The sequence below is a fragment of the Mchenga conophoros genome, linkage group LG22, assembly GCF_057382185.1.
Source record: "Mchenga conophoros isolate Kocher_MC1m ecotype Shallow Benthic linkage group LG22, M_conophoros_male_GT1.1, whole genome shotgun sequence".
NCBI classification, from domain to species: Eukaryota; Metazoa; Chordata; class Actinopteri; order Cichliformes; family Cichlidae; genus Mchenga; species Mchenga conophoros.
The window spans coordinates 10,283,561-10,307,090 of record NC_140546.1 but is presented as its reverse complement, the minus strand read 5'-3'; the positions used below and the strand labels follow the sequence as shown (position 1 = coordinate 10,307,090).

General features: G+C 42.9%; 1 protein-coding gene across 1 annotated transcript in view; it reads left to right on the top strand.

The window, feature by feature from the left end:
- The window catches only part of nfatc1 (nuclear factor of activated T cells 1), a 51,185-nt gene that overhangs the window by 17,316 nt on the left and 10,339 nt on the right, over nucleotides 1–23,530 (top strand). The window contains exons 7-9 of the mRNA XM_085263553.1: nucleotides 8,257–8,312; nucleotides 11,591–11,723; nucleotides 15,821–16,438. Coding sequence (XP_085119679.1) covers nucleotides 8,257–8,312; nucleotides 11,591–11,723; nucleotides 15,821–16,438 — 807 coding nt within the window. The remainder of the gene's footprint in view (nucleotides 1–8,256; nucleotides 8,313–11,590; nucleotides 11,724–15,820; nucleotides 16,439–23,530) is intronic.

The following is a 23,530-nucleotide window of genomic DNA, read 5'->3' as shown; positions in this document are numbered from 1 at the left end:
TGTCCCGCCTTTAGCAGAAATGGCCAAGATAACATCGGTTCAGCTGCCACTCGTGACTACAGCCAATCAGTCATAAGAGATTACTGTATGGCTTTGGTGCTGCAGACATCAGCCTGTAATCTAAACCTAACTCGATCTCACCTTGCTTTCATTTGCAAAATTACTGCCCAGGAGATGCTTTCTGTGATAAGTCGCAGCCACTCCATGTGGGAAATTAGGCCCTGCTGTCCTCTAGTCACCTCTTTGTGTTGATTAGTACTGGAAGACTTCATTTGTTGTCAGCAGGAGTATAAACTGTACCTTGGTTATTTAAAAAATAGATATGCACCGATAAAAGTAGACACATTATGTTCCGTTTATGCTGTTGTAGTGTGGATGCTTATGTTAAACGTGGGCAAACGTAGACATATTGGAGTCAGCGTATGTACTAATAATCCCTGTGAAACAAGGCTTTGGGTTTCAGGCCGCTCTAAAAGCTTAGGCTCAGACAGATTTTTCTACTCTTGGCTCTGGATGATGTCAAAGAGAGCGGATATCTCTAATGTGGTTTTGTCAGAAGCTCCACCCGCCTGTGCTCAAAACTTCTGTTTATGAAGGGCTGCTAATCAGAAGACTGGATACCCTTAAAAAGAAAGCTATCTTTAAGGGCGATGATCTGAGGCTCTGCGCCGAAGCCCAGCTAAAGATAAACAAGGATTATTCCGAGCTGCGACTCAAAGAAAATGGAGCTAGAAGTGAGCATCGCAGGTCCAATATAAGGTTACAAAATGTGACAAGTTTGTTGTTAAGTTATAAGATGTTTCATAACCTTACCTCATAACCTCATAACCAGCCAGGATCTTTCTCTCTCTCTCTCTTAAACCTTCATGTTTAATCCTAACCAGTCATTGGAGATACGCCCTCGATGAGCTTGATTCTGCTGAACATTTCTTCCTCTTAACCCTTTATTGGCCAAGGGACCATATGTGCTACCCTATTGCATCTGAACAATGAAAAAGAAAATAGAAAAAAGTTATTAAAGTTAAACATAAGTTCTCCAATAGCATGCTAGGGTTGAGTATTTGAATTTGAATGAGAACTGCTGTTGCTTGGGATCCAGCGATGTGGAGAGTTACGCCCCTTTATGACCAAGTTCTAAGTTTTGTTGTAGTCTTGTTTTTGTTGTTGCTGTTTTTGTTTTGGTTTAAGAAGCTGGTTTGATTTCATTCTCCCAACTGTTTTTTTTAATCTGTTTTAATCATGCTTGGACTATATGACTAACATGATAAACAAACCTCTCAGACCCACTTACTAGTTTCCAGCTGCATCACATGGTCTTCATTTAGTAAATGGTGTTGACTAATGAAGCTAAAAAAGGATCTTCTTGGGGTTTTTTCTGTCTACAGTATTAGATTTTAGCGAGGCCTGCTGCGTCACCTGGATGCTGACATTTCCCCCCCAAATTTGATGACAACTGTATAGTTCAGAAAGCGTCCATTTTAGTATTTAAGTATTTATTTATTTATTGTCATTGTCAAGAACAATGAAATTGCGTTTGGGGCTTCCATACAACCCAAAAAAAAGAAGAAAATAATAAATACCCCTTAAAACCCAAGTGTACATATTTAACCCAGTGTGACTCCAATGCAATAAGACAATCCTTAGCAATAATGTTCGTAGAAATTCAGACAAAGACCTGAGAAACATGACAAAATACAACAATGCAACCCATTCAATATTATTGTACTGTGAGATATGATATCAGATATGATAGTTATCTATTTAAGAAAGAGGGGGGGGGGGGCAGGAGGGGGAAGAGAATAAAGATATGATGCACCAATGCAGACCAGTTCATTGCTATTAAGAAGTTGGATATGGTTATTGTCCGTGAGAGGGGGGCAGAGAGTTCAGGAGCCTCACAGCCTGTGGATACAGGCTGTTGGCCAGTCTGGATGTTCTGGCCTGTATAGACCTGTACCTTCTCCCTGAGGGCAGCAGATGGAAAAGGTGGCGCGCAGGGTGATGTTGGTCCCGCAGGATACTGTGCACCCTCCTCAGACAGCGAGTGGGGAAGATATTACTGATCTCTGGCAGACTTGTTCCAATAATTCTGCCAGCTTCTTTCACCACCCGCTGGAGTGCTTGCTGATCGGCCTTGGTGCAGCTGGGGAACCACACTAGAAATCCATACGTCAGAACGCTGCTGATGGCACAGTTGTAGAAGTTCAACATCAGAGATCTGGGAATGTGTGCGCTCCGCAGTCTCCTCAGGTAGTAGAGGCGCTGTTGGGCCTTCCGTATAACTGAGGTGATATGGTTGCCCCAGGACAGGTCCTCGGTCACAGTTACCCCCAAGAATTTAAAACTGCTCACCCTCTCCACCGCCTCACTGCCAATGAAGAGAGGCAGATGGTTGTTATGGCCCCTCTTCCGGAAATCTACAATGATCTCCTTGGTCTTTTTGGTGTTTAAGACCAAGTTATTGTCGTGGCACCATGACTCTAGTTGTTGCACCTCTGTCCTATAGTTTGTCTCATCATTGTTGGATATAAGTCCGAGCACTGTAGTGTCATCTGCAAACTTAACAATGAGATTGGACGCGCAGGAGGAAATACAGTCATGGGTGAAGAGAGTGTATAGCAGAGGGCTCAGAACACACCCCTGAGGGGCACCGGTGTTGACCACAAGGGTGGAAGAGGTGTTCTTACCCACTCTGACACTCTGTCTACGGTTAGTGAGGAAGTCCACAATCCAGTTGCACAGAGAGGAGTTAAGTCCCAGTTGGTGGAGTTTGGGACGGAGTTTATATGGCCGGATGGTATTAAAAGCCGAGCTGTAGTCTACAAAGAGGAGCCGTGCATAGGTGTTCCTGTGTTCCAAGTGCTTCAGTAATGTGTGCAGCACTGTGGCGATCGCATCCTCGGTTGACCGGTTCTCCCTGTATGCAAACTGGTGCGAGTCCAGGGATGGTGGAAAAGCAGCTCTGATGTGTTTAATGACCAGTCTCTCCAGGCATTTGGCGGGAATGGGGGTGAGTGCCACAGGTCTGAAATCGTTCAGACATGTGACATTTGACTGTTTTGGGATGGGAACGATGGTTGCTGCTTTTGAAACGATAACAACTGGACTGTTTCACAACTGCAGTTATCTGAAAATAATGCACACCGTTGATTACTTTCACCGGGTCCCTCCTTTTATTTGCTGGAGTATTTTTAATCAAGTGTGGTTCTGCACAGTGTTTCCCTTCAATGATTGATAATAGCGAGAGATCCTGGAGGAAATCCTTTCAGAGGAAAAACCCCAAATGAAAAGAGCACTTTCACATCTGGCCTGGTATTCTGGAGAGCTGCCTGGTCGGCTGCAATCAGCATCGCTGCGAATAACAATTTCCCTGATCCATCAAACCTACAGCTATGTTTTCCTTGAACCATCTTCCTCACCCGTCGCTCTTTCTGTGAGCCGACGAGTTGGAGCTCCGAGCAGGTAGAAAAGCCGAGCTTTCCTCGTCTGACGGGAACACCCAAACAATTTTGTCTAATCGTTCTTGGTCAGAGCAGCAAGTAAGACGAGCTGAAAATTGAACTTGACCGCGCTGCGTTGCTGTGAGATGGTTTCTAAAATTACCGGTAGAAAACTGCAGACAGCCCTCCTTCTTTAAACTAATGAGAGCTGTGAGCGAGATGACAGTAGCGTAATGACAGTAATGTACCTTGGGGTGAATGAGTTTGTTTTAACTTGCACGCTCTGTTAGCTGTGCTATCTTTTGAGCGGTGGTTTGGTTTGGAGGGAGGGTTCCTTTGCTTTGGTGGTGCGCATGGTCGGCGCACTTCACTTTCATTAGATTAACAGAACAATGGCTGTTCAGCGGTTTGGCTGCTTCGGACACTTTTGAGAACAATGGCTATTTTTCATAAACAAATCAATTACAGTCACATAAACAGATGAGATGATGTTTTCATAAATTATAGGGTATGATTTCTTAAAAAAGAAAGAAAAAGACAGCTTTTTTGAGAAACTCCAGAGATTGATTTCTCTATGAAACGGGTGACGTTGTGTAGTGGCAGGCGCCGCTGTAGCTTTAAGTGGTGTTCTTGAGGGCTGGATGTCAGTATCTGCTGCCATTTATCAGATTTGAGCTGGCCTCAGTTTGCAAGCAGCTTCCAAAATCCAAATGTTTTCAGGGTGGTAAGGAAGAGGTCTCAGTCGTCAGTCAGAGGACAAGGGAACTCTTTCAGTGTGCCACATGGACTTGGGTAGAGCATATGTTTATATTTACTGTACGTTATGAGGGCTTGGGCACATGCCACCCCGCTGTTTCACTCTGGGCACCAGAGTTTTACTCCACCCAGCCTCAATTAAGACACACAAGGAGCTGTTTGAATCTCTTTCTAAACACAACATGACAAATAACTGTATTGTATATTGTTTGATCCCCCTCGGCTGCCATGACTCTTTGCAGCACACCACCGCTGTGTCATTGACTGCTCTGTGTTATGTCTGCTCTGAGAAAGTAATGATTTGTGTAGACCGTTGCTAACAAAATGTGAATTGTACGACTTCTGAGAGGCTGGGACGGTGCCAAGGCCGGTGGAGCTTGGGCGTTGTGAGAGCTGGGGAGGGGTGCTGGGTTTATATGGTCGAGGTGGTTTTAGGCTGAGTTGTTTAACTTAGATAATATTGGATATCATCCAGCACAGTGGGCCAGAGAGTTAGAAACCAAATTGTGCTCGCTGAAATTTGGTGGGAGGGGAGCTGGAGAGAAACTGCTGGCGAAGTTTTTCATTGGATCGGTGCAGGCTTTGCGCAGATGTTGCCCTATAACTCTGGAACATTCTGTGGTTATCAATTACATTCTGTGGTTATCAATTATCCGGTACAGTCTTTTCAAACAAAGGCATCCCACGCATTCAACTTTTCAAAGCTCTTTCTCTCTTTTTTTTTTTTTTTTTTTTAGCTCTTGAGAAGTTTCCTGGCAGTAGGTAGCTGGGCACCGAGAACAAATTGCTCAATTCAAATTTTCTATCTCTGTGATGATGTGAAAAATGATGTGCGTGAGTCAGAGAGAGCGAAGGCAAAAGCAGACGGGGAGAAACAGACAGAGACGTTGAGGGAGATCTAAAAAACATGTTCATCTCCTGTGGATTGACAATGACTGGAAAGGCTTCCCTTCTGGAGAGCTTCCCGAAGTGAGGAGACAGAGTGGGGTTGAGAAAACAGACAAACGCGCAGATTTTAGTGTTAGTCACGTTAACTATTTTTAAAGTTTGTCAGCGCTGCTTACGTAAAGATATTCTTTTCACTGAGAACTTCCTGTATGACGAGCTGTTTTTCTTCTCTTTTCTGTTTATAGGGAGGTTTCTTTGCCATATTGTTTATAAATCTTATGTTTGAATCATAATACCACACACCAGTCTGTGTGTGTGTGTGTGTGTGTGTGTGTGTGTGTGTGTGTGTGTGTGTGTGTGCACTTCCCATAACTCTACACCTTGCATCTGTACCAGATTATCTTGAAGCTTTCAGAATGCTGTTTACATTTATTAACTCTCAGATTTCATTTTGTTTTTAGAATGAAAGTAGACCATTTATGCTTCCCTTCATTTCTCTCATACCTGTATCTTTACAGTGACGAATGCTCCTACTGAACATATCCAAAGTTGAATAATTAATTAACTATATGTAGAAGCAATCCCCTCGAGGCAAAAGCTAAGGCTTCGTTTCAGACAGTCTTTCTTACTTTTGGATCTTTATGATGTCAGTAGCACACAGCTCGGGCTGTGAGCACAGTGGCCCCACCCACAACTCTTTTGAGGGGCAACCAATCAGAAGAAAGTTATTTTAAAGGTAACAAGTGTTGTTTCAGACAGAGGATGAGCTGAGGGGAGGCCCAGTTGGAGATGATTGATGATTATTTTGAACTGTGAATCATGCAAAGCATCTCTAGTAGAGTCCAAGAAGAGAAATGTGGAGCCAGACATGAACATAATGAGCGTCCACAGAGAGAGTGAAAAATTTAGGTAACGAAAAATTTATTGTCATAAGCTGTCACTTTTTTCTCAGAAGTTTCATACTGTTCCTGTCAGTAAGTTATAAATATTTCACGTAGGAGGTTGTCGTATATTCCCCTTCTGTCTTCCTCTCATACCTTCATGTTTCATCTAGAACGGTCACGAGGATGAAGATTTGAATGATGAAGTAGTTTTTTTTTTTTTCATTTTGTTTTTTGTATAAGTGCTTACTTATACTAATTATTGTATTGTGGGCTTTCTTTCTATGATAATGTAATATTTACACTGGGTTTTTAAAGTACTAAAGAGACCGTGTAGGGAAAATTTACTTGAAATGGAATTAAAATATTTTACCAGTGAAAAAAGACAAACATACAACAAGTAATAACAAGGTTTTATGATATATGTTGAGTTGCACGCAACAAGGTTGCACGAAGAGACGTATTAAGTGTCATCTGGAAGACAAGTCGAACCTGTTGATGTATCTGCAGCATTCACAGGCTGCGTTGCATTGTTTCCTTTTTTCTTTTCTGGTTTGCAGCTCGTCAGAAATGTTCTTTCCATCCCTTTGAAGTCATTTCAACCACTTACATTTACATGTGTATATTGACTGTAGCATAAACATTATGCATTATTAAGCACTGTGTGGCTAATGGCAGCAGAAACCATGTCAGATGTTTGATATTTAGCAGAAATAATAAGTGATCTTTTAAATGTCTAACAGAGCAGGTTTAAAAAGAAAACTTTGCTCTAATAGCTCAGAATAGCTCAGCCCCAGTTCCACATTCTTACTTACAGCAGGTGCACTGAAAAATTGACTAAATTAGTACAAGCAGAGCCTGTATTGTAAAAACAGTATTTGAGACAGGCTTCTGATTGTTGAAGAGTTTGAAAATATGTCTCCAGAAGTGACAGCTCAGCTCTCAGTTGAGCCCCTCTCAGGTTTCCCTCGAGTTATTACTAAAGTGACAGCACACTCTATCTCAGCCTTTTTTGTTGGTTTTTCTTGGATGATAGTCCGTCTGTTTCATATGAAGGAGTTCTGTGGAAACATTTGGTAAAAAAAAAAAAGACTTTTATTTTGTGTTTAGAGTTAAAGTTGAAATAATGAGCGTAAACTTGACTAGCCCTATTACTCATTCGAAACGAATGTTATCGCTTCTTCCTGGAGAGCAGCAACCCTGAAACTCTAATGCTAAGTGTCAGGCATGTGCAGCAGCTATAAGAAAAATGAAAGTGAGATCAAACAGAGCAGAGAGAGGTCTCCGGCTCTCCAGTCAGTGCCAAGCTGCACCTCCTCCATCTGTGCCACCTCACAACTCCCGTCTACTCAAACACCGAGCGTCCCGTCCGTCTCCACTGAGCTGTCTGCTCCATTCAAACGCTCCACTTGTCAAACTGCAGGCATCATGTTGAGCGACACTGAGTCAATTTTCTTCAAAAAAAATTTGGCCATGGCTGACTTTTTCTTTCTTTTAAAGTAAAGTTTTCAATTTCACAGCCCTTTAATGTCAATTTAGAGCCTTGTTAATGAGTCAGGGGTCTAAAGAAATCACAGCGGTTTCCCTCTGTCTAATAAATTGGTTGAAAATTATAGTTTTACTCACACCTCATTGGGCAAAATGACAAATCAAACCCGAGCTTTTTTTAGCAGGCCTGTGTTTCCAGCAGTTCACATGATGCCTCGTTTTATTGCCTGATGAGAAAACCTTTTTTATTGTGTCAGCTAAACAGAAGAAAACGCACATTACCAGAAAAGAAGAGAAAAAAGTACCAGTACCGTTTAACAATCATTATATGGGAATAGCGGAAAGATTCCTATGAGAACAGAAGAAATGAGAGGTTTGAAAGTCGAGGCGAGTTGTCAGTTTCCAGTCGCCGCGCATTAACGAGCCAACCAGCTGCTCGAGCATGTTGGGATTCCACACAGCGATGAAGTCAAGCTTTCTCTCATCCACCAAAGATGTCGCTCATCTCTTTGGTATGACTGCTTTTCTTTTTTTTTTTCAGGATTGCATCAGATTTCTCTCTGTGCGATTTTGCTGTCTCGAAGTCTGTTAGACCGAGGATATGAGCTCATGAGCCGTGGGTCAGACAGTGTGACGTTCGTGATATCCTCCGCTCTCCGGAGCTGTTTTATACATCACTGATGTAACCGATAATAATAACAACACTCATTGCATTTCTTCATTTCTGCTGGGAGCCAAGTAGGTGGGTTATTTTCTGAACCGTCGTTGCTAAGTCTTTCTCTCTTTCCTGTCCTTTCTTTTAGACGGTCACCACATCTGGGAGACTGAGGCCAAGGTTGAGAGAGACGCCTCGAAGCCTGTAAGTGATACATGTGACACAGTGATCGTGACAAAGCTGATCTCATTTCAGGATTAAAGCGCTGTGTAAAGAGCAGCTGTTCCCAATCATTTATCTGAACTCGATGCCAAAATGTTTAGTCTTCGCATCTGAAAAACAATCTAACGTCTAAATTAAGAGAGCCGAGAGCGACTGGAGCCCCACTCAGTGTGATGAAGAACAACCTGCCTTAGCAACAACAACGCATTTGTTTTTTTTTATTGAATCACAAATCTGCTGTAAACTTATACATAATTAGATGGGAAGTTCAAGAAGTCTTTAAAATTTGTAAACTATTCTAGTCATTCATCTACTAGCTTAGCATAAACCTGTAAGGAAAGGCAAAATAACCCAACCCCTTAGCTAATACTACAAAAAGAATGTGTGTTCATTATTCAACTGTTATACTTTTTATATCTGATCTCTTATTTATTTACAAGAAATATTTTACAGGGCTGGAAGAAACTAAGAGGGCACTTACCAAACACTTCCTGTCTCTGTACTGGACACACTTTTGCCTTCACAACTGCCTTAATTCCTCAGTTTTTCATAGCATAGATTCAACAAGGGGCTGAAAACATTCCTCATATATTTTTGGTCCATAATGACACGACAGCATCGCACAGTTCCTGCACATTCACGACATGAATCTGTTGTTCCACCACGTCTCAATGGTGCTCTATTGGATTGAGATCTGGTGACTGTGGAGGCAATTTGAGTGCAGTAAACTCAATGTCATGTTCAAGACACCAGTTTGAGATTATTTGAGTTTTGTGACATGGTTTGTTATCCTGCTCAAAGCAGGCATCAGAAGTTGGATACACTGTGGTCGTAAAAAGATTGACAAGGCCACTAACAATGTTCAGGTGTTTATGTGACACTCCTGAAGTGTGTCGAGAAAACATCCCCCACATCATTACACCAGCCTGATGATTGTTACCAGACAGGATGGATCCATGCTTTCATGTTGTGATGAGTCCGTGTGAAGTGCAGCCTTGGCTTCCTATTCTTAGCTGACAGGAGTGGCAGCCGGTGTGGTCTTCTTCTGCTGTAGCCCATCTGCTGCAAGGTTTCACATTCAGAGATGATCTTCTGCTTACTTTGGTTGTAACAAGTGGTTATTTGAGTTACTTTTGCCTTCCTGAGATCTCAAAGCAGTCTGGCAGTTCTCCTCTGACTTCTGGCATTAACCAGAAGGCATTTTTTCACCCAGAGAACTGCTGCTCATCAGATATTGTCTGGTTTTCAAGCCATTCTCTGCACTAGATGCAGTAGATCAGCAGTTTCTCAAATGGCAGCAACAATGATGCGATTGAGAGTCACTTAAATCATCTCAGCAGATCACCTTGACCATGTCTACATGTCTATTTGTGCTGATGGTATGTGATTGGTTGATTACACATTTACATTAACAAGCAACCAAACAGGTGTACCTAATGAAATGCCTAATGAAGTATCAATACCAGCGTTGCCTTTTGTTCTGAATCAGTAAACTGTGACTGTAACAACAGCGCTGATTTCCTCAACCCAGGACAGAAGCTTCAGTGTTGTGTTTGAAATGTGTGGAAAAGGTGTTCAAAAGTTCAGCCCTCCACCTGTGGGGGTTTGAGCCTGGCAGTGTATCCTGTCTTGCGCTCAGACAGCTGAGGGAAAGACAGAGCCAGAGACGTGGTGGGAGTCTGGGAGATAGACGAGGGGATTAGAGCATGTATAAATGTGAAGCTCTGCACCTGCTCCCAGTGTCTTCCCTCTGCAAAACACAGACACACACTCACTTAGAGTGGCTGCTGGGGCACATCTGTCTGCTTGAATAGACAAAGGGCCTCCCTCTCTCCGTCCCTCCCCACTCAGTCCAGTCTGCTGGATTGGTCCCATTTCAAACACTGATGCTGCTTTGGCCAAGTTTAATCTCAGGCCAAACAACGAATCCAGAATACGTCACCTGAACAGACTGATCTGCCCCAATGAGCGCAGATCTGGGAAGACGAGGGATGATTACGTTTTCTTTTTAAGAATTACTTATAATTAGATACAGATTTCTCATATAAACCTAGATAGATGGTCTTGACGCACTCACTTAGGGAGTCCAAAAATGCTCCTCTATGCTCAATTTGTCACATTTTTTTCCTTCCCACTGTTTGCATGATAGGAACCAGTTTTATTATATTAAACCTCCCAGACCTTGTTTTGAGATTTTCTTTTGCTTTTTGTGTTTGTTTTAACTCAATTTGCAATTTTATGATGTAACACACAAAATGCAGGCATAAAACTTTCAGAAATATTTGAATGACTTCAATTACATGTGACACCAGTGGAATCCTGGCAATAAACCCATTCTGATTCTGATTCTGATTACAGCTGCCTAACCGGGACACAGTTTACACAGTCCAAATGAGGAACCCTTTCCTGAAATTTAATTGCTATTTCTCTGAAGGGCCGATGGATTTCAGGGAGTAAGAAAAGTAGAAAAGCCTCATCTGGCTCCACTTAGCTTTACAGTGGTAGTGATTTAATATAACGTGTGTCAGCTCTCACCTGTACATGTCAGGCCCGGCCGTCCTCCGAAGCTCAGTTTTGCAGACGGATGACTTCCTCCCTGACTACTGAGCAGCGCCTCCAACACACTCGGTCATATATATTCCCACACACATGCACAGAAACACACACATGGGGCTCATGTGTCCACAGGCTGAACCCAGGAGTGTGGTCACTTCTGGCCTTCACTCTCAGCAGGAAGCTCTGCTGGGGAAATAAACTATCTGGACACTCCCAGGTTCAATTTATTCACTTTGACTGAGTTATTCATTGTGCAAACAACCAGAGTTCCCTCTAACCTTACTTCATGGCCTCTTTGTGGCTTTCGGATGACAACCAGATTTTTACATTGTATCTGCCGCCCCTTAAATTTAAGCTACAATATAGTGGAAGGGACTGCAGCCTGGATTTTGTGTTCCCCTTTCCCCCTTCTAATGGCCAACAGGGGGTGACACACATGTTGCCAAAATAATCAGATTGTGTAGCTGTCAGGGTTTACCTGTGATTGTCAAATTGGCACAGACGGGCATGTAGTGTTCTCAGTTTCTTTGTCACAACTACCTCTTCAATATGACAAACAAGAGAAGTAAAGCCACAGTGACGACTTCCCCCTTTTATATGTACTAATTAAGAAGTTTAAGTGCAAATGCAAAGCTATAAGCTAATTAAATGGATATTTAAATAGATGGTGTGTTTTTAATGACAGAACTTGTTCTGTGTTGCAGAATTCGCTTCTTGTTGAAATCCCTCCCTACCGAAACCAAAGACTGTCCACTCCCGTCCACGTGAACTTCTACATCTGCAATGGCAAGAGGAAAAGAAGCCAGTACCAGCGCTTCACCTACGTCCCTGCCACCGGTAAACTTGTCTTTATAGTCTGCAATTTATAGGTTTGGTCATCGCTGTCCTTCATAAAATGTTAAACTCCTTTCATATGTTTGCTGTTACAGTGAGTCCATAGTGTGGTGGCTTACACATTTTTTTAGCCATACAAAAAGTTCTCTGGTTCAATTTCAGGGGGAGCTCCAAATCCCTGTAGGCTCGTAAGAGCCAAATCAAGCTACCTACATATACTCTTACAGTGAGGGATGCTCACTGCTCATAAAACGATGCTCATAAAAATGGCTAAAGTTCAAAATAGTCTGTCAGTCTATGTTCACTCTTAGCCAGAAGCTTTGTTTCAAGTTGCCTTTTTCTACTCCTGAATCTGGTTGTGAGCACACAAGCCCCACCCACCTGCTGTCAATGTTTAGAGGAGCAGCCAATCAGAAGAAAATCACTTAAAACATTTATCTCAAAGCTTTTCCGGACCCTTTTTACTAACAATAAAAAGTGTGAGCACCACAGCATTAGAAAAAATGTCAATTTTTTTTTTTGATTCATTAAACATCTTTTTTGTAGTGGCTCTATACCTCACAAATGAGGTCCAAATCATGAGAACTACCATCTTAAAAGGAGGGGGAAGGGATCTAAAGCAACTTGTTTTAGCCTGAACATGAACTCTGGATGAATTTATTTTGAATCAGCAAAATATTCTCTGTGAATGGACATTAGCATAGTGGATCCACTTTATGTTGTAACTTCTTTTTCAGCAAATTTTGATGTGATGAAGCTGCAAAAAAAGGGAAAATATAGTGTGAAGTGTGAATAAGGTAAAAACTGTCTTCAGATATATGTTAAGCTGGGGGTCAATAGTATCACTCACCATTTAGTCTTGTTCATGTTTTAATAATTAAAAAAAAAACAGCTGCTTTCATTATCATTTAGTGTAGAGTTGCGTTTTTGATAATTTAACAAAACAGTCCCGTCAGCTTGAAACCCAAATAGTCAAACCATTTTGGTCACAAAGTAAAATAAAATATACATATATAACCCTCCATTAATCTCCAGACTTTTGATTAATTTTTTGTTTTTGACTTTTTTGTCACCATGCCAGCCCCTCACTACTCTCAGTCTGCTCTTTTCCTTCCACATCACAGACTAATTAGAAACATTTTCGCTGGGATTTTACTTCTGAAGACGAGAACAAACAGTTTGTATTCCCCCCTTGTCTGGTGGTTTTCTAGGGAGGAACAAAGCAACGCTATTATTCCTCCATTGTAAAAAGAAATCCATAAAATCTGTTCTTTTCCATACCTGTTGCTGCATGAATGCTGAGGCAACTGGACACACGAGGGTGGGGAAAGGGGCATGGGAAAAACATGTTATTTGAATAGAGAGCCTTTTGCCAAGCTAAATATAAACATTGACCCACCAACTGAAATGTAAAAACCACTGCTAATTGCACTCCAGGCTTGGAGTGAAAATCCAGTGGGTGGTTCAAAGCTGCGATTCAGCTGAACTGGCCCGGCCCTGTACGTGGGCGACGGATTGCCCCGCCGTGAAAGTGGAGCATTGTCCTCGGGCTGCAGAGTGTAAGGGAGTGGACAGACTGTGGGACAGCAAGTGTGGTCAGTGTCTCCTAGAAGGTGAAAGCTTTTAAGGCAGCAAGCCAGCAGGCTGAACAATATAATCTGCCAGTCTTCTAGAAAGGGAGAAAATCATTGAGAAAGTTTAAACAAATGGACAGACTGAGTAAAAACACAGCTGGAAAAAATGATCAAGGCCTCAGTTCCTCAATGAGATGTCTGGACAGAATGCAGTCATTTCCCAATCTTTTCAGCCTGATGGTTAATTGAAAATAATACAAAGACAACCTTTCAGATGTTGAGGCTCAATTGTTTTATTGTTTGCTAAAAAAAATACTCGTTTTGAATTTGATTACAGCAATTTGTTTAAGAAAAGGAGGACTGAGGGAGGTCTTTGCTGCACTTTTGAAAGTAAAAGTTCCCCATTTTTCCTAAATATGGGATTTTCGCCTCAGGTGTTTTCTTTGTCATTGTTTTTTGTTTCATAAAGCGCCAAATGCCAAACTAGGACTGGATGAGCACCAGTTTGGTACCCGCACCCTTTTGCTATGGAGTTGTGCCATTGTAACGTGAGCAGGCTGACAGTTAAATGATGTAGCATTAATGAAGCCTTCACAGACGTGCGAGTAAGATGGACCCCCGATGTCATCACTGATCCTTGAAGGGTATTGTGTCAGTGTTTTCCAAAAACAACCTAAGATTTTGAAGTTTTCCCCTTCACCCAAGTTAATCTAAAAAGAGAAGGCAGCAGCATTTATGGGTTTTTTTTTTTTATATCTGTTCTTCACATCTGACCTGACGATCACAACCATTCACTATTTGGCGTTGTTTTCAGCATCGTCTTTGACTGAAATCTGGAGTTTTCTACAGATTCTTTGGATCATTTGATGTTAGTATGAACGCAGGTGATGAAAGGTTTAGATTGAAAAGCTTATTCTCATGTAGTCTTTCAAAGTATCTATATTTTGAAAAGCAGTTTTTACACATCGCTAACATGTTGTGGGCTGTGTAGAGCTTTTTTTAGCATTACAACCCTTTTCCAGTCTTTTGTCGTCCTCCAACATTTTTAAATGCATTGCTGACGTCAAATTCAAAATGCGCGTGATTTTTTTTTTCAATCACATTTCTAAATTTGATGCGTTTAAGCGAAATAATCAATTAAAGAAATCTGTAAATCGTTTTGTTCCGCTCTGATTTACGCCTCAGGTTCTTTGCTTCTGTTTTGAAGAAATCACATCTGTACCTTTTTCTCTTTTTTTCATCAACAGCAGGTGTTTCAACAGCTCACACAAAAACAACAGATTTATTTTGGGACACGTAGTACACATGGTTGATCTTCTCACTCCGGAAACCCAAGGGCAGGCTCTCTTTTCTGGCAAAACAAACTATTTGCACTTCTTCTGCACCCTTCTTTGCACATGCATGCATCTACCCTCCACAAGCAGGCAGACACACTTCCTCCAAACAGACCCAAAATAGGGGTGCGTTTGCTATTTTAGTCGTGCGGTTTGTGTAACTATCTCATTGCAGTTCCTCTTTTACAGTTGTTGACAGGCGAGGCTTCACCATGCATGACACGTCCTAGTTTCACTCCTTTTAATCTAATTAGCCTTTTTATTTAGCTCGGGAACTCCCTCTAAGATTAAAAATATCTTTTTAAAGAGACATCCCCGAGAAAGATGCAGAATTACATAAAATCAGTAGACAGTCGGCAAATCAAACAAGCGTGACAAGAACAAGAAGAATAAAGCATGGGTTATTAAGTATTTCAGCTTCTATTTCAAGCACATGCTTCATATTATGATCTAAAATATGCTCGGCAGAAAAAAAGTAGAAGAAATAGATCCAGTTTGATGATGCAGTGATGCAGTTCAGGGTCAAAGCTGTGCTGTCGTGTGCTTGTAACCGCACTGAAACGCTTGTTATATAAGATTGATGTGGTGTCATTGGCTGCAGCTGATTGATGGCCCGCATTTTGAAACTTTGTGTCCAATATGTTTCGCTGTGAAATCTGGACGGATGGCCAAGATGACAGCGACTGAAAACAAGACGTGGCTCATTTGAACTCAGCGTTGGTCCTCCGCAATCCTCCGACACCCCAAAGACCCAATTTCATGTGTTTGCGTTCAGTTAAACTCTTGCTTTGTCTCGGTGAGGAGGCAGTAATTTTCTTTGAAATTACTGAACCCTGCTGAGCACGAAGCTGCTGCTGCTGCTGCAACATATATCATATCGCACATGTACTGTAGTGGATATTAGCACCAGAACAGGATCCAAAGAAAACAGGGCTTTTATTATAGAAGCAGCCAGATTTTTCTCGTGTTGATGACTCATCCCTTTTTTTACTTCTTTTTTCTACTTTTGTGAATGTTTTCTGTTGGGTGGGGGAGCTCAGGCCCTAACACAGAGACTCATTGATGAGAGTGTTTGTTTGGCAGTGTGTATCCTAGCCACAAACCCACTCACTAACTCACTCGCTCACTCACACTTGCAGGATGGTTGGAATATGTGTTTACTCATTTAGCTTTTCCTTCTGTTTTCCTTCAGTTCCAACAATAAAGACGGAGCCTCGCGATGACTATGATGCTCCTCTGATGTGCACCCAACATGGCCCTGGCTTGTCCTTACTCCCAAAGCCATATTACCCCTCACAAGTCATGGCCCCAATGATGACCTCTGACCTCAGGCCATGTGTTGTTGGCGGGCCTTATTCAGCCAGCCAGCAGAAACTTGCAGCCAAGCCCTCCTCCTCCTCACCTCCGAGCACCAGCCCTAAACAGCACGATCTCCCACCCTCACCCTTCTCAAAATGCCTCCCTGCGAGCCCGGCCGTCCAACAGCCGGGCTCGCAGTCCCCGATCCCGCACGTCTCTATCATTCAGGAGACTCCCGGGCGCTACCAGCCACCCAACCTCTACTCGCCCAGCAGCTGCTCCTCCTCCCCAACCTCGCAGGCCTCCAGCCCGACTGACGCCCCCTTTTCTCCAACCCACTGCATGACACCAGCGCAGCCGGTGAGCGGCAGCACAAGCCCAGCCGCTCAGCAGCACCCCAAAGTGCCAGAGAGGGCTCGCTCTTCCCTGCAGGAGGATGGCAGTCCCTCGCCACTGGCTGTCAGCATCAAACAAGAACCACAAGAGCTGGACCAGATGTACCTTGATGATGGTGAGACTTTTTTTACTTTTACAAGACAGAATTTAAATACTTCTAATCCACTGCATGGAAAAAATTATAGAGCGAAATCCCCATCGAGCCCCCTAATTGATGAAACAATATGGTTTTTATTACCCTCCAGCACAAAACGACCGTACTATCTCCAGGCACTGATAGCATTTTTGATTATCATATGACTCACTTATCACTTTTGCCAGGAAATTTTTGGCCATCAAATCACAACTTAGAAGTTTTTTCCTCTTTTTTTTGTGTGGAAATCCTCTGACTCATAGTCATTTAAAAGAACAGTTAAACATTTGTGGAAAATGTTTGTTTGCTTTGTTGCTGAGACTTAAGAGATAAGATTGATCTCATTTGTCTTTGGTAAATACAAAGTCATAGCAAGTGGAGGATTTGGGAAGTGTGGGAAACTACTAGCATGGAAACCTGGAAGCACAAAATCCTCCAAGCACATCTAAAGTGCACTGACTACACCTTCTTTGTCTTATAGGTTGTTGAAATAAAACATTTGAGCTTCAGTAATAAAACTTATAGTGTAGCGCTACACCCAAGATCCAGAATGTGTTTCAAAAAATGACTGGTAGTCTCTGTGTGTTAATTAGAGCTTTTCAGACTCAGATCTACATGCCTAAGATGCATGCAGTCAAAAATATGTGGCACAACCAGCAACATGTGTGTGTGTGTGTACTCGTTTAGCTTTGCTTTTATTCTATTACCGGTAGCTTAAGCTACAGTCGCACTAGCAAAAACAGTGGTTGAAACCACAACGCGATCAAAATTATAGTGACCATGTGCAATCAACTTGTAATGGCCCTGCTTGAAGTGGTCAGGGATGGGGAACTGGTCTGTGATGACTCCCAGTCAGTTTCACTCTTCAAAGCAGCATTGGTGTATCAGAACAGCGATAAAATGGGGATAAATTGGCAATAAGGCGGTGACAGTCTGCTTCAATCATTTTTTTAATTAACAGGGTCAAGTTGGCACTTACATGCAATCTGTTTACAATTAACTGTGGTAAATCTCAAATCTGTTGCAACACTGCCGAGGTGGACTCAACAACAGTGGGCTGAGCAGAATCTGATGATGTGAAGACTCCACCGACACACTCCACCGTATTAGGGAATAGCTTAATAAAGCTGTTCCCTAATACTTTAAGTGTCGTGGAGTCTTCATGTCATCAGATCTTTGTCTTCTCCATGCATCTTGGAAGTAGGTGAAGTTTTGCCAGAAACATTTGTTGCAGACTGAGCAGAATCCACACATCAGGCATGACTCTCAGTAACAACTTGGGCCTGATCCAAATGAGGCACATTTATAAACTTGTAAACAAACAGATGCTGTAAGTAAATTTCATTAATGACCAGCACTCTACCAGAAGCTCAGGGAGTGAATGTTGTACTCGCTGTAAGCGCAGGTTTTACTCATGTTTCTCTCTCTGACAAGAGTGAGGCTGAAGAATGAATGTTTATGATATAAGAGTGAAATCTTCTGTTAGAAATTGTTGGCGGCCATGTGAGGTCCTGAGAACTGAGACTCAGGTGGAGCGTGGGATTTATCCAGAGATAAGGTGCTTTATTACAAAGCTTTAATATGTTACGCATACATTTGCTGGTTATGCATCTGCTACTGTCGCTCCTGTCACTGGCCGATGGAGAGGAGCAGCCACACCCTTGAATGAAAAGCTCAACCCTAACCTCACCGCCGCATCACTCACATTTAGAGCAACTTAAAACACGTCACATGTTACGAGTGATTTTCACATATTTGTTAGGTCTAAAAGTCAGAAAGTCTGCTGCTGATTTCAGTAAATAGAACAAGATGCCTCCTTTCCTGTACAGGGTAAACAGAAACAAATCCCTCATCAAAGCAAACTGGTTTCTGAGGAATTTTCTCAGTGTAATATTTCGTAAACTGGCAGCATTTTGTGCTGTTGCATTTTGACATTATTTCAAATTAAATGTTTAGGTTAAGGGGCAGTAGATAGGAGGTTTCATTCAGCTTTTAACTTTGAGTTTTTGAAGAGGAAACTGTGAGATTGGGAATATTAATATTAATTTAACGAACTTAGCACACTGTAACATTCTGACAATATTCTAACAGATCAATTAATAACTGAGTTCTTTCTGACATTTGTAATACCGCCTATCAAGTAAAGTAAGATAAAGAAACACGAACGCTGCTGTGTGTGCGGGTCTCAGTGTGGAAACCTCCTCTGTTCAGTATAAAAAGGAAAACCAGATGTATCCTTGTTCCTGCCTCCTTCCAATGCTCCGTTAAGTTCAGCTCAGTTCTGCTCTATTTCAGTAAAATCCCAGCATTACTGCAGAGCAGGAATACGTGTGCCTCGGCTCTAAACACTCCGAGTCAGCACTGAGTAAGGAGTTTTGGAGCTGCGCCCACAACTTTGAACCATCCAGCCGTGCCAATTACGTACTTGTTCTGATAACATCTCTGTCTTTTATTCCAAATAAATAACCACCGGTAACTCTCACACACATATCGGGGGCAAAATAAAGCCTTCTTTTCAGTGTTTAGCACAATTTACAGTAAATTTTCCACCACAAACCTCAGTAACTTAGGCTTGTGTGATTCCTTACTCTGTGTCCTCACTTGGAGAAATAAATGACTGAGCAGAGCAGCTTCTCACAGCCGCAGATTGACTCCGACTGAGTCAGTGAGTTGGCATTTTGTCTGCCATTTATAGAGTTGATGGCGATTAATTGCAGACCTTTGCCTGCATTTGATTGCAGTCGGAATGAGTCAGAGAGCTGTGCAAACGAGCTGGCCCCAGTGTTTTCTGACATTTTCAACTCCTCACTGCAGGCATGTCATGTGCCTGCCTGCTTCAAGTCCTCTACCATAATCCCTGTCCCCAAGAAACCTAGGATCACTGGACTAAATGACTACAGACCCGTGGCTCTGACATCTGTGGTCATGAAGTCTTTTGAGCGCCTAGTTCTCTCCCATCTCAGGACCCTCACGGCCCCCCTCCTGGACCCCCTGCAGTTTGCATATAGAGCCAACAGGTCTGTAGACGACGCCATCAACATGGCCCTACACTTCATCCTGCAGCATCTGGACTCCCCAGGAACCTACGCCAGGATCCTGTTTGTGGACTTCAGCTCTGCCTTCAACACCATCCTTCCAGACCATCTCCGAGACAAGCTTTCCCAGATGAATGTGCCTGATCCCATCTGCCAGTGGATCACTGACTTCCTGACGGACAGGAAGCAGCATGTGAGGCTGGGAAAGAATGTCTCGGACTCCCGGACCATCAGCACCGGCTCCCCTCAGGGCTGTGTTCTTTCTCCTCTGCTCTTCTCCCTGTACACCAACTGCTGCACCTCCACCCACCAGTCTGTCAAGCTAATCAAGTTTGCAGATGACACCACCGTTATTGGACTCATCTCGGACGGGGACGAGTCTGCCTACAGGAGGGAGGTTGAACGTCTGGTGTCCTGGTGCAGCCACAACAACCTGGTGCTGAATGCCCAGAAGACAGTGGAGATTATTGTGGACTTCAGGAAGCACACAGCCCCACTCCCCCCCATCATCCTGACTGACACCCCCATCACCTCTGTGGACTCACTCCGCTTCCTGGGTACCACCATCACCCAGGACCTGAAGTGGGAGCCCACCATCACCTCCGTCATCAAGAAAGCCCAGCAGAGGATGTACTTCCTGAGGCAGCTGAAGAAATTCAACCTGCCAACACGGACGATGATGCAGTTCTACACCGCAATCATCGAGTCCATCCTCACCTCCTCCATCACCGTGTGGTACGCTGGAGCCACTATCAGGGACAAACAGAGACTGCAGCGTGTTGTGCGCTCTGCTGAGAAGGTGATTGGCTGCAGACTCCCATCTCTGCAGGACCTGTACACCTCCAGGACATTGCGGCGTGCAGCTCGGATCTCAGCTGACCCTTCTCACCCTGGACACAGTCTGTTTGACCTGCTCCCCTCAGGCAGGAGGCTCCGGTCCATTCGCACCAGAGCCTCTCGCCATAAGAACAGTTTCTTCCCCTCTGCTGTTGGACACATGAACAATAACCATATGACTGTACCCGCCACTAACACATGACCCTACGCTGTGTCACTGCATCATTCTATGTTTGGCACTGATCACCACCTGCACTCATGTATATATCTTTCAACGTAGCACTCTTAATTCTTATTCTCATGTATATATCTCATGTATATCTCATGCACATATCTTTCCACGTAGCACTTTTAATTCTTATCCCTACTTTTATTTTTTTCCATGTCTATTTAAGTGCTATTTATGACAGCATGTTTGCACTGAAGCACCGCAGCAATTTCCTAATGTTGTAAACCTGCTCAACATTTGGCAATAAACCCCATTCTGATTCTGATTCTGAGAGAGACGGGTTGCCTCCTTCCACACAACCTTGCATGCAATCGCCTTGTGACAAAACAATTGGTCAACCAGAGGACAAGGATGCTGCACGCATCTGATCAGTTTGTCAGTGCAGCTATTTCCAATCAGTCCCACATGATTGGAAGCATTTTATTTTATTGATGTTTATTTGTTTATTTGTATTATTTTTCATTTTGCTGACCTGTTTTTCCTCTAGCGTGACTGGGGCCTTAGCTTAGCTGCAGAGAAGGTAGAAGTCATACGAGACAAAGAACATTTTTGTAGCGAAGTGAAACAGTGTTAAAAATAATGACAATGATCAACAGCAGCCATTGTTAGTGCTTTTTTTAATCTGTGATGGATTTTTTTTATGCTTCTTCCTCTTCACAATTAACTATATTGATCTCTGTTTAAGCCAAATCTGCATTTGATGGTCTACACACAGCTGACTTACAAGAACGTCTCTGTTAGCCTCTGAGTTGCTTGAATTCCTTTAATCCCTTATTTCTCAGCCAAAGAGCTTTGCAACAGACAACATCAGGACAAAAATCTTCTATTATTAGTTCACATCACAGTAAAAATGCACTTAAGCCTTTTCGGCACGTGGCCTTTATAACCACGTTTCTGTTACACGAGCTTAATTTTGCAATGTGCTCTGAACTGCACTGAACTGGAAGTCCCCACTTATCTGGGAGTATATTCAGAGTGACATTCTTACATTCATTTACTTAACCGATTAGCCAACTTATGGTGGCAGGGGTGTTTGAGTCAATCACAGCTGTCATAGGGTACACCCCAGACAGGGTGTTAGTCCATCACAGGACACGTCTACCCCAGAGGAAATCCATACAGCCACACAGACAGCATGTATAGTCAACACAGAAAGGCAGTAGAGCTGTCCACTGCAGCAGCGTGCTACTGCATGCAATCACTGACATGCACTGGCTTCTTCTCAAGGTCCCCTCACGTGGTGTAAAACTGCACTTTGTCAATCCTCAGTACAGCCCAAAAAACATCCACCAATGGCCCCACAGATACATTTAGCCAAACCCAGCTATTTTTCTTTGGGTAATCAGTACAAAACTGAAGTGTAATAAGTTTTTATGTCCACTACAAAACATCCTGCTTATATGTCTACAAAAAATAAAAGAAATCCAAATTTCAGATCCACGTATCAGCGTCGAAATTATGAAAGAAATATTTAAATTCTCACTTTGGGCAGTACTTCCGCACTGTTACAGCTTGTGTCAGTTACAGCCTGCTGAGGCAGTAGATGGTAGTGGGAGTGACGAGACGGTGTGCCAAGATGTTTATCACTGCTGTTGCAATGCTTTAAAGTATTTCTTTCTTCGCTGCCTAAGCTCTGGTGGTCTAGAATTTGATATAATTGACTTTAAACACAGAATAAGACGATTCGGCTCAAACCTCACTGAAAAAATAAATGCCCTTTTTGCATCGCCCTTTATTTATGTCACAGAAGGCAGGATTTTAGTAGCACTAACTCTGTGATCTCACTGCTCTGGCCCTCTGCGCTCACCACTGAGGTTTTGGGGGCTTTGTGCGCTGCATTGTGGTGATTGGAAATAAATTGGATAAGTGATCTTCCTCGGGGCAGAAAAAAACCCCAGTTTGTGGCTGTGTGTAAGGTCCACAGCGGAAAGAGTTCAGTAGATGAAGAAACACTAACCAGCAGCTATCAGCAGACGGCGCAGCGCAGCTTTGATCCATCACCAGAGCCCCCGCTGAATCGTCTGGCCGAGCTTTGTGATGATGGAGAGTGAGATGCTGTTGTTGGGCCTCAGATTGCGGCACTCAGACTGTTCTCATGCCACTTCCTCCGAACAGTCTGGATAAATACATTATCACTTCTTTACCCCGTCTGCGGTAATATTTGGCAGGCTGGAGCTCCAGATTTGATTTGTTAATGTGCTTTTTTTCAGGTTCTAACGTTCCAGCCAGGTGTAGTTAATGAAATCAAAGTATTTAACTACGCCATCACAGTCATAATGGATATTCCTGAAGGGTATCCTTGTTAGACGTGTTTTCGCTGGCAAATTGAGGGAAATTTTGCTAAACATTCCTTCGTTATTGTGGCTTCTCACTTCATTAAATCTTTGGCATGGTTTGATACAGCTTTACGGCCTCGCTCAGGTGTGATGTCGAGCGTGCTTGTTAAACCACAGACATCCGTATCTGAGGCTTTTTTGCTCATACAGAGTCCTTTCTGAAATATAATCGCGGGTAGATTTTATTTTTTTTAGTATGTAATGAGTAGTCTTTGCTCAATTTGATTTAATTTCACAGAAATTTAAACACTTATCCTGTTAAACAGCCACACTATGCTTCATTTTTAACTGAAAGTGGCACAGGTGGTTTTCGTCTCCCTCTTCCACTGGTACTGTTTTCGTCTTGTTATCCGTGTTTGCACAGCCTCTAATATTCATCAGGACCCCCCTCTGCTGCGCATTTTTTCACACCGTCCCCCGAGAGGCCACAAACATATCTGTTCGTGGAAAGTCTGACTCGCGTAGTCTGGAGCCAAAGGTACAGTATAGGCTGCAGGGTGCTGCTGAGGGAGATGGAGGTCTGCCACACTGCTATAAAACTTGCTGACTGGAGAGGTTTGCATGCTTCCCTTTAGCTCAGAATGAGTCTGGATGAGGTGGCGAAAGCCATACGTTATACTGCACAGTAGTGTGTCCA